Here is a 13,558-nt window from a genome sequence, read left to right on the forward strand (position 1 = left end):
AAATGATAGCGGCACACACGAAAATTTTTGCAGCACAAACCTGCACAAACGTTTAACATCAATTTTGTTTGATTTGGGTAAAGGTTGACCTTTTGACCTTTACATTTTCATTAATATCTTTAAAACAGAAGCAGCACAAATGACAATTTTAGCAGCACAAACCAGCACAAACATTGCACAACTGATTGACACCAATCTTGTTTGATTCCATTAATGTGGGGGGGCTGGTTGACCTTTGATGACCTCTAGAAATTTTTATTAATATCTTTAAAATGATAGTAGCACAAAAGAACATTTTTGCAGCACAAACCAGCACAAACATTTGATACCACTTTTGTTGGATTTGAAGAAGGTGGGGGGGCAACTTCACTCACATCTGCCTTTATAGGTTAAACATATCTACACTGGCATTGGTATCAGCAATACTGGCCCTGTATTTACTTGGTATTGGACAGACACTAGAATTTGTTGTATCATCACTCATCTCTAACATACAGTGAATTTTATAAACCGCCATCTTTATTCATTAAAATACGCAAAATACTTTTAACTGTGAAGATTTGGAGAAACAGTTTTTTGGCATCACTTCATAGAGTTTTAACTGTTTGCTGCCAGCTGTCTGGTCTCCTTAAAATATGTGTGCTGCATATTAAACTCGGCGTAGCAGCCTCAGAGTCATCACCTTTGCAGGCCATGTATTTGCAGTAAGCACAATGAGCATGTGCAAAGACAGTAGGACACAGAGTCATGAAAATAAATTATTAATAGAAGATATTTTAGTTGGCCATCATCTGTCTGTCTGTCAGTCATTCTAATAAATGGCTTAGAGCTTCCTCATCTTCACATTTCTGTTTTCCTCATATAGGTAGGTGGTTTCAGTGGAACTGCTCGTCTGCAGACTGTCGAGGCATACAATCCTGACACCAACACCTGGCTGGATATGCCCCCCGTGCTGAGCCCCCGCAGCAACTTTGGCATCTCTGTGATGCATGACTGCCTGTTTGTTGCAGGGGGCTACAACGGCTTCACCACCACCCCTAATGTTGAATACTACAATGTCAAGACTGGGGCCTGGTCTGATGCCTGAGACATGGAGATCTCCCGCGGTGCACTGAGTTGCTGTGTGGTGTACGGGCTGAACAACATGGCTGAGTATGCTGCTCCTCGCTACTCCCTGGAACTCCCCAGTGAGGAATCACTTCATCATACTATGAATTTTATTATTGTGCAAAATAAACTGCTAATGGTATTTGATTGAGTAGAAGTGCTTGATGGAGTTACAAAAGCTTGGTCGTTTTGTTAAGTTTCACGTATGATGGAGGGCAGTGTAAAGAAATTGCTCGACTCTGGGAACCCAACACGTCTGCTGAGTCTCCATGCTTGGCGTTCGAGTGAGAGTACCTCACATGCGCCTGCTCGTGCAAGAGATTAAAGAAGTGTTTGACGGGCGGAGGGACGATGGAACTCGAGCACAGCACGCTACCAAACAAATTTTCCGTAAACTGCTGCAAAGTGCCATGCAACACACAAAAACACACAATTTTTAAAAGGTATCTATTTAATGAGGAAAACTTTCAAAGTAAAATACGTTTGTCCTGGTCAGGAAAGACATCAGTGTAATCAACAGAACTGCATCAGCTAATCACACAAATACAAACAGAATAAAACCCACAAAATAAGAAATTAGAAAATTTCTAATTAGTAAGAAATTAGTAACGATATCTGTAAACAAATCTGAAGTCTAATACGAGAACTTCCATCAGTTTCTGTTGCTGAAACTCGCAGACATGACGGGAACATCTGCAGTGAAGCTGCACAGCTGTACCCTCACAGACAGAAGCCTGGTCAACTTCATTTCATCTGCCAGTCTCACCAGGTGGAAAGCGTTATCCATGCAGAGGGCATTTAGATGTTGCTGCTTTTTTTTTTTTTTGCTGTTCGTTTATGAGGCTGGGGAAACCTGCAGTCAGCTGAGGCTGAAGAAGTCACTTGGATCAGTGACGAAACCACTGAAAACAAATGAACAGACTCAACCTTTTGGGATGCAGCGAGAACAGTTTCAGTCCATGGAGCTCAATTAAACCATGTTCGGACCAGATCCCGGCAGCAGCAGTGGGAGGTGCAGCATCGGTGTGCTTGCTTATAATTAACCTCATCTTTACAAACAGCCATTAAACCATCAGGAAATGACAAGAAATAGTTGGCATTAAAACACTCCTCTGGATGAAGAGAAAGGGGAAACGTCACAGTGCTGATATGGGCATGTGCAGCAGGTGGAACTCACGTTATAATGAGCCTGCCATGGTCCTGGGTCCGGTGACCCATGTTTTTGATTATTTAATGTTCTGTGATTTTGTACTTTTTCATGGTTTTATCTTTCTATTTCTAGTTCCCTTAGTTATTCTTTAGTATTTTTGTAGTTTCCAGCTCTTAGGTTTTTGTCACTGAACCTGACAGTGCCAAATTGCTGACTGTCTTCCAGTGTCCTTCCTTCTGAGATGTGAGGTCGAGGTCGAGTAGGATGTGACCAATGCAGCCGGGACGCCACTCTGCAGGAGCAAGGAGAAAGAAATTAACATGTAATTTATCCTAACAGTAATGGTGTACTAACCTGATCCATGTGTTTTATTTATTGTAGGTACAGTGGGATATTCTCCTACTATCACTACTCTCAAATCCAGTGTCCAATAAGTGACACAGTATTGGATATTTTTGACATGGGATGCATCGACACACCAGACAGGTACTTAGTACCTTCCATTCATCCTTCCAAGCCCCAAGATGGTGGTAAAATGTCTCCTAACAGTCTGCTATGGGTTTATGAGTGCACTAAAGAAATTACATGCAGTTTATTTGTGATATTACACCAATTCATTGTGATGAACTGGCACGTTTAACAAAAATGTTCAGAGATATCTTGAAGTTGTAAAACAGAAATTATTCCTCTAATTGAAGGATGGGCGGATGTTTCCTTCGTGGCCCACCATATCCCAGAATTCATAGTGAGATTGTTAAAACATGTAAACAATACTTAAAATTAGAAGAAATTTCCATCCCAGAACTGGTGTAACTAAACAGAGATCCTAGTTTCAAATCCCAGCAGGGATTTTTTTTTGTTTTGCAATCTTTATGTGTTCAGCACGCTGAGGAGTGACAGAAAGGATGAGGAATCATCCTAAAAATGTGTTTTCATATCTGTGTAGGTGGAAACTATTGGAGGACAACTGGGTTATGGAACTACTGTGCTCCTTTGTGTCAAATCTATCCAGTAAAACATCCATGTAGAAGTTGATTAGATTTACTGGAGACCTGTTCAGTCCTTTACCATCAACTATGTTTTGGATAAAATCAAAAATTAGCATTGGTTAAATCTTTAAATGATCTCTTTTATTTTCAAACTAACTCAGCTTTTCACTTTGAGTTTCCAGTTGAGGTGCATGTTTTTGGATAGCTGAAAAAGTACCCACAGAAAACTGAGAAATATAAGGAGAACATGCAAACTGCTCATTCCTCCTGTCAGGTCTGAGCCACTATGCTGCCCATTTTACAACCCTGCAAACAAACGAGCTGAAAGTTGAACTCTACAGCTTGTTGTGGTCCCCTCTGGCTTTAGGTGCTGACATGCCTTCCAGCTGTTCTCCAGCATTTTCATTTACATCCATAAAATATCTCCACACATTGCTCCTCTTTCTCTCTGTCTTAGTGATGTGTCGGTCGCGAACGAAATGGCTCTTAGAGCTGGATCTTTGACGTGAACGACGCGAGCCGGCTCCTTTTTGGGAGCTGTGGTTTGGGTTTTTTTTCTTTCTCTCACCCTCTCTCTCACGAGCCTTGTGCTTTGCCCTGGGCAGAGGGGGGAGGGGCGGTAGTTACAGCAGTAGCACAGGAACAGAGCAGGAGGGAGAGAGAGAGAAAGAGAGCCAGGGACAACAACGCCACATTAGAAAGGTATAGTAATCATCCACAACTATTTTCAGTTGCAGATGATTAAGGATTCAGAAAGTTTATTCATGCAGGTCCATATGACAGAGGATGTGCATCTTCTTTTTGTTTTCATATTTTAATTTATATTTAATTGTGTTGTGGTTTGCAGTGTTTTGTGTTGTTTTCACTTTAAATTTGTAAAAGGAAAAAGCTGAAAATTTAAATAGTTAAAAGTTGAAATGTGAATAGTTGATTTTTGTATTATATGATTTATTTATTACATTTTATGTGGAGTGAATAAATAAAAGTATATTTACGGTGGCGCCTACAGACAAAGCACATACAAACTTCAAAACACGTCCGAACTCCACAACACGTAAAAGCTCCAAAACACGTACAAAAGACAACAGAAGTGCTCCAGGATGCTAGGGCGCAGTGTTGAGCTTTTGTTACTTAGTGGCTACACAAGCCAGGAAGTACCAATGACCGGATTTGGTCTGTGGTAGTAACAGGTAAATGAACTGTTTTTTAAATTGAATATATATGAGTGCTTGTGTATAAATACACAAACAATACACACATGCTTTCAATCGTGTAGTTTAAGTGATCTAGGCAGCTCTGTTTTGGAAGTTCAGTCCATGCTAGAAATGTGTTTTGGAGTTTGTACGTGTTTTGTTTCTAGGGGCCACCGTATATATTTATATATAAACATATATAAATAAAACCACTTGTTTTTACATTAGTAATTACTTTTCTGCATAATTTTATATTATTGTTAATAATAAATTAATTAAAGCAACAAAACAACCTGAAGTTCAGGTTCGGAGCCGAAAGAGTCGGTTCTTTTTAGTGAGTCGAGCCGAAAGAGCTGGTTCTCTAAAAAGAGCCAGAAATCCCAGCACTACTCTCTCTGCAGCAAAAATGCATTTTCTGTGTGCAGCCGAGTCACGTGACCTCACAGTAACGAATCCCAGCAGGGCAGGAAGAAAGGGGCGGAGCAAAGTGCGTCTGCCGCATAAGAAGAGGTGTTCGCACAGACAGAGCTGCTTTTTCATCCACAGCAAGTAAAGAAGTGAATCTACAGGAGAGAAACAAACCAAAGCATCGATCATAAACCACTACCAACGTCTGGATCGATATCTGCATCGATCTGCCCACCCTTGTCTCCTGGATCGGAGCTGAGATCAGCGTGAACCACGTGGGTCTCTGCTCCCTGATCTGTTTCCTGTGTTTGGAAAGAGTTCCAGCTTCATCACGGAGTTTCTCTCGGTTTGTGGGCTCATCTAAAGGTAAGCACCGAGCTAACTTTACTGTGAGTTCAGTTCATGTTGAGTTTAGCTCCTGAATGAGGTCTTCTGCTGCTCTCCTCGGTGTCTGTTCACAGTTTATTGTGAACACGTTGAGAGAAGAGTGAGAGAGTGTTTGGAGAAAAACACCAACTAACCATTAGCTCAGCATGCTGGGAGAAGTTGGAGCAGAAAAGTCTTTTCACTGATAAAAGCTCATTGATCAATGACCATGAGTACCTTTCACGAACAGTTTGGGGAATGGCTGCAATCACAGCATGAGAATGAGAATTTGCATAGTAATGATGAAGGAACTGACCTCCCAGCCCATTGTTCCTTCAGTGGTGCTAGTTTCAGTCATTATGTAAATGTACTGTTTATAAGGTTGGAGTCAGCTGAGACTGAAGACGTCACCTGGATGAGTGATGAAAATTTCTCCTACTGAAAACTTCCAGATGAACAGAATCAAACTTTGGGGAATGGTGGAGTTTGGAGAGAGGCATCCTTGGGTCTGGAGAGACTTGTGAAGTGGTGATCAGGTGTTTGTGGAAACCACAGGAGGAGCAATCAGAGTGAAATTTGTACTTTGTGTTGTCAGATATGAGACACTTTGACTCTTCAGTGCAGTGTGGAGCCTAACAAAGATCTGTTTTGTGTCCCAGCTGATCAGCAGGAGGAGAAGAGTCTGACGGAGCAGCAGAGGAACATTTTCAGCCATCTGGACTCAGCTGAGTCACTACAGAGGAAACAATGAGCTCAACACAGGAGGTGAAGAAAATATCACAGTTTCACCAAATAATCAGTCACGTCTAAAACTCTCATCCTCCCAACCTGTTATATGACTGTGTTGTATTTTATTGTATGCTATGTTTTTATTTTATATCTATTATGTTTACAAACATCAAGAAGTCACAAGCAAAGGGAGACCACACCATAGCACATGTTTACATAAGATAAGATAAGATAAGATAACCTTTATTAGTCCCACACGTGGGAAATTTGTTTTGTCACAGCAGGAAGTGGACAGTGCAAAAGTTATGAAGCAAAAATTAGAATACAATAAGAATAAATACAGTACACAACTGTACAGAATAGAATAAAATAAAATACTATATACAGTAGAATAAAATAGAATAAAATATACAATAAGATAAAAATAGAATGCAAATGCTATATACAACTGAGTAAAAATACAACGATGCCAGAAAAGATTATTGCACATTAGTGGATGTGTGTGTTTGATCAGTTAAAGTCTTTATTGTGGAGTCTGACAGCAGTGGGGAGGAAAGACCTGCGAAATCTCTCCGTCCCACACCGTGGGTGCCGCAGTCTCCCACTGAAGGAGCTGCTCAGTGCTGTCACAGTCTGCTGCATGGGGTGGGAGATGTTGTCCAACAGGGATGACAGCTTAGCCGCCGTTCTCCTGTCACTCACCACCTCCACTGGGTCTAGGGGGCATCCTAGAACAGAGCTGGCCCTTCAGATCAGCCTGTTCAGTCTCTTCCTGTCCCCAGCAGAGATGCTGCCGCCCCAGCAGACCACACCATAGAAGATAGCAGAGGCCACCACAGAGTTATAGAAGGTCTTCAGGAGTGGGCCCTCCACTCCAAATGACCTGAGTCTCCACAGCAGGTACAGCCTGCTCTGCCCTTTCCTGTAGAGGGCGTCTGAGTTATGAGTCCAGTCCAGTCTGTTGTTCAGATGAACACCAAGGTACCTGTAGCTGTCCACAGCCTCAATGTCCATACCTTGGATGTTCAGTGGTTGCCGTGGAGAATGCTTGTGCCTGCGGAAGTCTACCACCATAAGGATATTCATCAAAATTATTTATTCATCAAATTTCAAAACCTTTTTAATCACACAAAAAATACATGTGCAAAGCACCACAACAGCAGCCCGATATCAGACAGAACTGTCACATGATATTAAACATAATGAAGCGGTTCATTATAATTTGTAGATTCAAGCTGCGCTTCATATTTTGACCAGCAGATGTCACCAAAGAGGACTGTGTTGAAAAGTAATGACAGTTTGTTCCACGACTGCATTTCACTGGGGGAGGGTTTTGATTATCGATTAAAATCGATTCTAGGTTGGATAACGTGATATTGATCCATTAAAATCCTGAAACGATTTTTAAATATGAATAAATTTTGCCTGAAACGCCAGAAACACCAAACAGCTAAAACAGTAAATGAGAGCAGTTACACGGATTCTGCACAAAGACGTAAACAAAGACGTCGGGGCTGAAAGCCAGCAGCTCACTGATTCTGATGTGTCGGCGGGTCCGCCTCTTATGTTTACATCTTTTTTGGCGCTAGATTCTGAAGGTGCAGGTTTTGTCACTCTCCAAACATACTTGACTGAACCAGCAGCAAAAGAAGACTGTTGTTTACAGCGCTGTCAGGCGCTGTTTCTTTTTTGATTTTGTTTCTTTGTTTCTTTTTTTTCCTTCCAGCAACAAAACCTCATTTCTGCTGTTCAATACAGAACAAATGTAAACTTTTTAAAATTATGCAAAACATTTAGCTGTGTCTCTAATAAACCCTCTGTAACTTTGCTCTGCTTCACTTCAGCAGCATCAGGTAATGTTCATATGTTGATTCATGGTTTTCTTTCGTGTTTGATCCACTGCAGAATATTTTTATACTCAGACCAGGAAAATCTCCTTCATTTTTTTTCTGTTTTATCCTCAGTTACTTTGACACAAAGGCATCTGCTGTGATGCTTACACCTCTGATGAAGTCTCACAAGTGTCAGCTTTCGTTTTAGAAATGTAAAATATGGATATGTACTGATAGGTAATGATCAGAATTCTAATATATCTGATTGTGTGACGCAAAATTTCCCCGAATCGAAATCAGTGACGATGCCCAGCCCTACATTTCACTCACTGCCTGTGTTTGTATATCTGTCACTGCAGGACCAATATGGAGCGAGAAGTCAGCGCTCTCAGGAGGCTGACAAACCTCACAGAACAAAGGGGAAGAAGAAATACACCTGTGACGAGTGTGGAAAATCTTTTCCCTGGGCGCGTTCCCTAAAAAGACACCAACTCATCCACAGTGGAGAGAGACCGTTCAGCTGTGACGACTGTGGAAAGTCTTTTACCCAGTCTGGAAGCTTAAAAACACACCAACTGATCCACACTGGAGAGAGACCGTTCAGCTGTGGAGACTGTGGAAAGTCTTTTACCCACTCTGGAAACTTAAAAGCACACCAACTGATCCACACTGGAGAGACACCGTTCAGCTGTGGAGACTGTGGAAAGTCTTTTACCTACCCTGGAAACTTAAAAACACACCAACTGATCCACACTGGAGAGAGACCATTCAGCTGTGACTTGTGTGGAAAGTCTTTTTCCTGGAAGAAAGCCCTAAAAAGACACCATCTCATCCACAGTGGACTTAAAGCGTACAGCTGTGATCAGTGTGGCAGAGCTTTTACTCACAGTAGCAGCTTACGGAGTCATCTAGTTACCCACTCTGGAATTAAGGCATACAGCTGTGACATTTGTGGAAAAACTTTCAGCCATGTAGGGTACAGAAATATTCACCTACGCATTCACACCAGACATGATGTGTACAGCTGTGATCAGTGTGGTAAACTATGTTTAACAGGCACAGAGTTACAACACCACATGTTTACCCACACTGAGGAGAGACCTTATAAATGTGACCTGTGTGAGAAGACTTTTAAATCTCCACGTTACCTGAGACGACACCAACAGATCCACATAAGAAAGACTTTCCAAGTGCAGTTACTGTGAGGTATTTTTATTTTTATCTCGTGATTTTAGTCTGACTGTCTGAAACAACTGTTAGCAACATGTTAGCATTTCTGCTGCATGGAAAAGCAGCTCTGAGTGATTATTCAGATTTGAATTACAGTATTTTAGTGGTAGCAGTTGAGAATTACATTAGTGTTATTGCAGTATTGTTTCTATTATAGTTTTTGCAACACATTAAGCTGAGTATTATAAAGCAAACAGTAAATGGATGTTATTTTATGTCTTGTCTTTTCTTAGTCCTGGATGTTGACACAGATAATGTTTTGTTTTTTGTTTTTTTCAGGCGACGTTCGCGATAAAAAGTAACGTTGCGTAGAGACAAAAGTGGACGAAAGAGAGGCAAACTTGTGGCTCCACAACTATAATTATAACGTAACATAGACTATATGATATAAAGGATATTGTCACATCTTGAGACTCAGGTAGGCTGTGGTCTGTAAATGATGTCAGTTGGTACTAAGGGACCCACATTGTGCAAACCAAATATCTCCACGCTATTACACCAGCGGCAGGATGGATCCATGCTTTATGTTGTTTAAGACAAATTCTGCCCCTAAAATCTGAATGTTGCAGAGATTGAAAAATGTTGCCTGGTCTGATGGGTCTCAATCTTTTCTTGGCCACTTTTGTTGATCTTGAATGTAAAAGAACCCACCCATCACGTTAATCACACTCTAGAACTTGTTTTAACATATGGCATAGAAACTGAACATTTATAATAATAATAATGGATTGGATTTATATAGCGCTTTTCAAGGCACCCAAAGCGCTTTACAATGCCACTATTCATTCACTCTCACATTCATACACTGGTGGAGGCAAGCTACGGTTGTAGCCACAGCTGCCCTGGGGCAGACTGACAGAAGCGAGGCTGCCATATCGCGCCATCGGCCCCTCTGGCCATTTAACAGTGTTTCCTGTAAACCCACTCTTGTCTTTTGCTAATACAGTGTCTTGCAAACATATTCGGTCCCCTTGTACTTTTCTCACATTTTGTCACATTACAGCCACAAACATGAATCAGTTTTATTGGAATTCCAGGTGAAAGACCAACACAAAGTGGTGCACACGTGAGAAGTGGAACGAAAATCATACATGATTCCAAACATTTTTTACAAATAAATAACTGCAAAGTGGGGTGTGCATAATTATTCAGCCCCTTTGGTCTGAGTGCAGTCAGTTGCCCATAGACGTTGCCTGATGAGTGCGAATGACTAAACGGAGTGCACCTGTGTGTAATCTAATGTCAGTACAAATACAGCTGCTCTGTGACGGCCTCAGAGGTTGTCTAAGAGAATATTGGGAGCAACAACACCATGAAGTCCAAAGAACACACCAGACAGGTCAGGGATAAAGTTATTGAGAAATTTAAAGCAGGCTTAGGCTACAAAAAGATTTCCCAAGCCCCTCTGCTTTTTTAGGCCCCTCTGTCTTCCAGTTGGGATTCGTGAGGCAGACACTGTGTCTACTTTTAAGATTAGACTTAAAACTTTCCCTTTTACTAAAACATATAGTTATGACTAGACAGGTGACCCTGAATCTTCCCTTAGTTATGCTGCAATAGGTGTAGGCTGCTGGGTGGTTTCCCATGATGCATTGAGTATTTCTTCCTTAGTCACCTTTCAGTCACCTGTTAAAAGGGAGATTTTCCTTCCCGTTGTCACCAAAGGGATTGTTGGATTTATTTGTATGTATTATAGTAGGGCAGGGGTCCCCAACTAAAGTAGCAGGAGGTCCACTACCTCCATGATCCAATAAATCTGGGGTCTGAACAGTTTAAATGAACCAACAGAAATATTTTCATTCATTTTTATATAACATTTATTTAGCAATATATATTTTTGTCTGGAAACTCCTGATCAATTATTCATTTACCCATTAAATCATCTGCTGAACAGACAATCCACTTCAAGTACTAACTATAAGCAGAATACAATTTAACAATAACATTACTTTTTACCACATCTGTTGCACATGCAACATTAAGGTGTCTTGATGCATGGTCAGTCATCCACGTAAGTAAATCCCAAAATGTTGATTCTATTCATCTGGAGGTAACATTTCGTCACTCATCCAAGTGACTTCTGAAGAAGTACATGAAAATAGAAGAACCATCTCTGAATCGAGGAGGGGGCCTAAGGGTACATCATTCACCATCTTACAGTGCTGGGATTGCAGCCATTCCCCAACTCTCTGTGAATGGTACAGAATCAACTATTTTGGGAGAACATTTAGGTACAAGCAATTTACCACAAAAAGACTAAATATCCAGGAAAATTGAGAAGAATTTTGAGCTGTGCGGTAAACATGTTTGACAAACCTAACACATACATCTATCCATTCCATCCATTCGCTTCCGCTTATCCTTTTCAGGGTCGCGGGGGGTGCTGTCATAGGGCGAGAGGCGGGGTACACCCTGGACAGGTCACCAGTCTGTCGCAGGGCCAACACACAGGAACAGACAACCATTCGCACTCACATTCATTCGCACATTCACACCTAGTGACAATTTGGATTATCCAATTAACCTATCCCCACAAGCTGCATGTCTTTGGACGGTGGGAGGACGGTGCTTTATTAGCTGCTTCGGTGAAAAACAAATCAACAATGCAAAAAATAAATAAAAATAAAGTGTCGGCAGTATAAAAGAGTGTAGAGTAGTTTATGTTTATGGTGTGGGAAATGAGTTAAAAAGCAGAGTGGCTTTGGGGACGAAGGTGGCTCTCCTCCTCTCAGTCCTGCAGGAAATGCAGCGGAGGCGTCGCCCAGAGGGGAGCCACTGAAATGCTGGGTGAAGAATGTGAGACATCAACAATTATGTTATGATAAATTACGTAATAACTACAACAGAAGACTGACCTTTGTGGGGATGCTTGGGTCCATTAGTATTTTCTTTTACATGCTTCCTTTAGCTGCATTATTCAGTCTTTTAGTGACCTGTCTTATCATTTCTATGCTGATGACATTCAGCTGTATATGTCCTTTAAGCCTAATCAGCTGGATACGCTGTCCATCCTAGTCCAGTGCTCAACCCAGGTTTCTGATTGGCTTTCTAACAATTACATTGTTTTAAACATGAACAAGACAGAGACCATGATCATAGCATCTCCTGATCTATATTCTAAAATCATTCAGGTTCTTGGCCCTTTCTGTTTTTCTGCTGAGCCAAACATTTGAAATCTTGGAGTAATATTTGACTCTTCTTTGGGCCTTGACTCACACGTAAAGTCTCTGTCTCGTTCCTGTTTCTTTCATTTAAGGAATATTTCTAAACTGCGACATATGGTCTCCTTAGCTGAACTGGAAAAAATTGGCCATGCATTTGTGTCATTGCGTTTAGACTATTGTAATTCCCTGTTTACCAGCTTGGATAAATCATCTCTGTACAAAATGCAGCAGCCAGACTACTAACTCGCTCTTGCAAGCGAGCTCACATCACTCCTATTTTATGTTCTTTACATTGGCTCCCAATAGATTTTAGAATTCCCTTTAAAATTATTGTTTTAACGTACAGAGCAGTACATGGCCAGGCACCAGATTATTTATCCAAGCTTCTCACAAAATACACTGCTGCTCGTTGTCTCCGCTCACAGGCTCAGAGTTTGTTGGTTGCTCCCCGAACACGACTGAAGATGAAAGGGGGCGGAGCCTTTCAGTCTGTGGCACCAACGCTGTGGAACAGTCTACCTCCACAACTACGTTTGGTTGACTCTGTGGAATCCTTTGAAAAGCAGTTAAAAACTTTACTGTTTAAACAAGCTTTCTGTTGACCAATGCTTTTTACATTTTTAATTTACATTTAACCTGTCACGGTTTGCGGGGCAAGCCGTGTGGAGATGTAGAAAAGGACCCAAAAGGCGGCAGCTCTGGTGCAGGTGAGTGTTTATTGACAGGGGTGTAAGTACAAACAGCGGTGGCGACAAAACATGAAACCGGAAACCTAAACTGGGTAAACTAATAAGACAAACCAGAATGAGGATGCAGGGAGGTCCGGAGAAATACATACGGGGAGACGCAGGGAGACCGAGGGGAAACAACACAGACGAACCAGCAATTACCATGACAGAAGACACAACTTAAATACACTCAGAGAACACAGGGAGATTACACACAGGTGGGGAACACAGGTGACACTGATAAACATAACGAGACAGGGCAGGAGTGAACACAACATGACGCATACTGACGAGAGACTGTCAAAGTAAAACAGGAAGTACACAGAGGTTCAGACAGGAGGAGAGAGAGCACGGGGAGAACACAGACATAACAGGCTGGGGGAAACATGGAATAAACACAAAGAGAGACGAGAGCTCATAAATACACAGAGGGGCACAAAGGGGGTAAGAGTCACAAAGGGAAAACACTTAGGGAACACCACAACAGGACACCTCAGAAAACATGGCCTAAATAAGGAGCGAAAATACAAGGAAACAAGAATACTGGGCCAACATGGCCCAGGACCATGACATAACCTCTATATTGTGTATATAATTTGCTATTTATCGGACTGTTTAATTTAATCTTTGTGTACAGCGCTTTGTGACTACCTGTCTATGAA

At 41.5% G+C, this 13,558-nt stretch overlaps 1 protein-coding gene across 1 annotated transcript; it reads left to right on the forward strand.

Moving 5' to 3' along the window:
- The first annotated feature begins 5,002 nt into the window (after nucleotides 1-5,002).
- LOC146701115 (uncharacterized) lies at nucleotides 5,003-9,119 on the forward strand. Its single transcript, XM_085467437.1, has 3 exons — nucleotides 5,003-5,213; nucleotides 5,873-5,978; nucleotides 8,134-9,119. Exons 2-3 carry the CDS (start codon nucleotides 5,961-5,963, stop codon nucleotides 8,977-8,979), a joined length of 864 nt encoding a protein of 287 aa, XP_085323563.1. The 5' UTR covers nucleotides 5,003-5,213; nucleotides 5,873-5,960; the 3' UTR covers nucleotides 8,980-9,119.
- Nucleotides 9,120-13,558: the final 4,439 nt, after the last annotated feature.

The sequence above is a fragment of the Copadichromis virginalis genome, linkage group LG9 (genome assembly GCF_057382275.1).
Source record: "Copadichromis virginalis isolate Kocher_CV1m ecotype Utaka linkage group LG9, C_Virginalis_male_GT1.1, whole genome shotgun sequence".
Classification (NCBI taxonomy): domain Eukaryota; kingdom Metazoa; phylum Chordata; class Actinopteri; order Cichliformes; family Cichlidae; genus Copadichromis; species Copadichromis virginalis.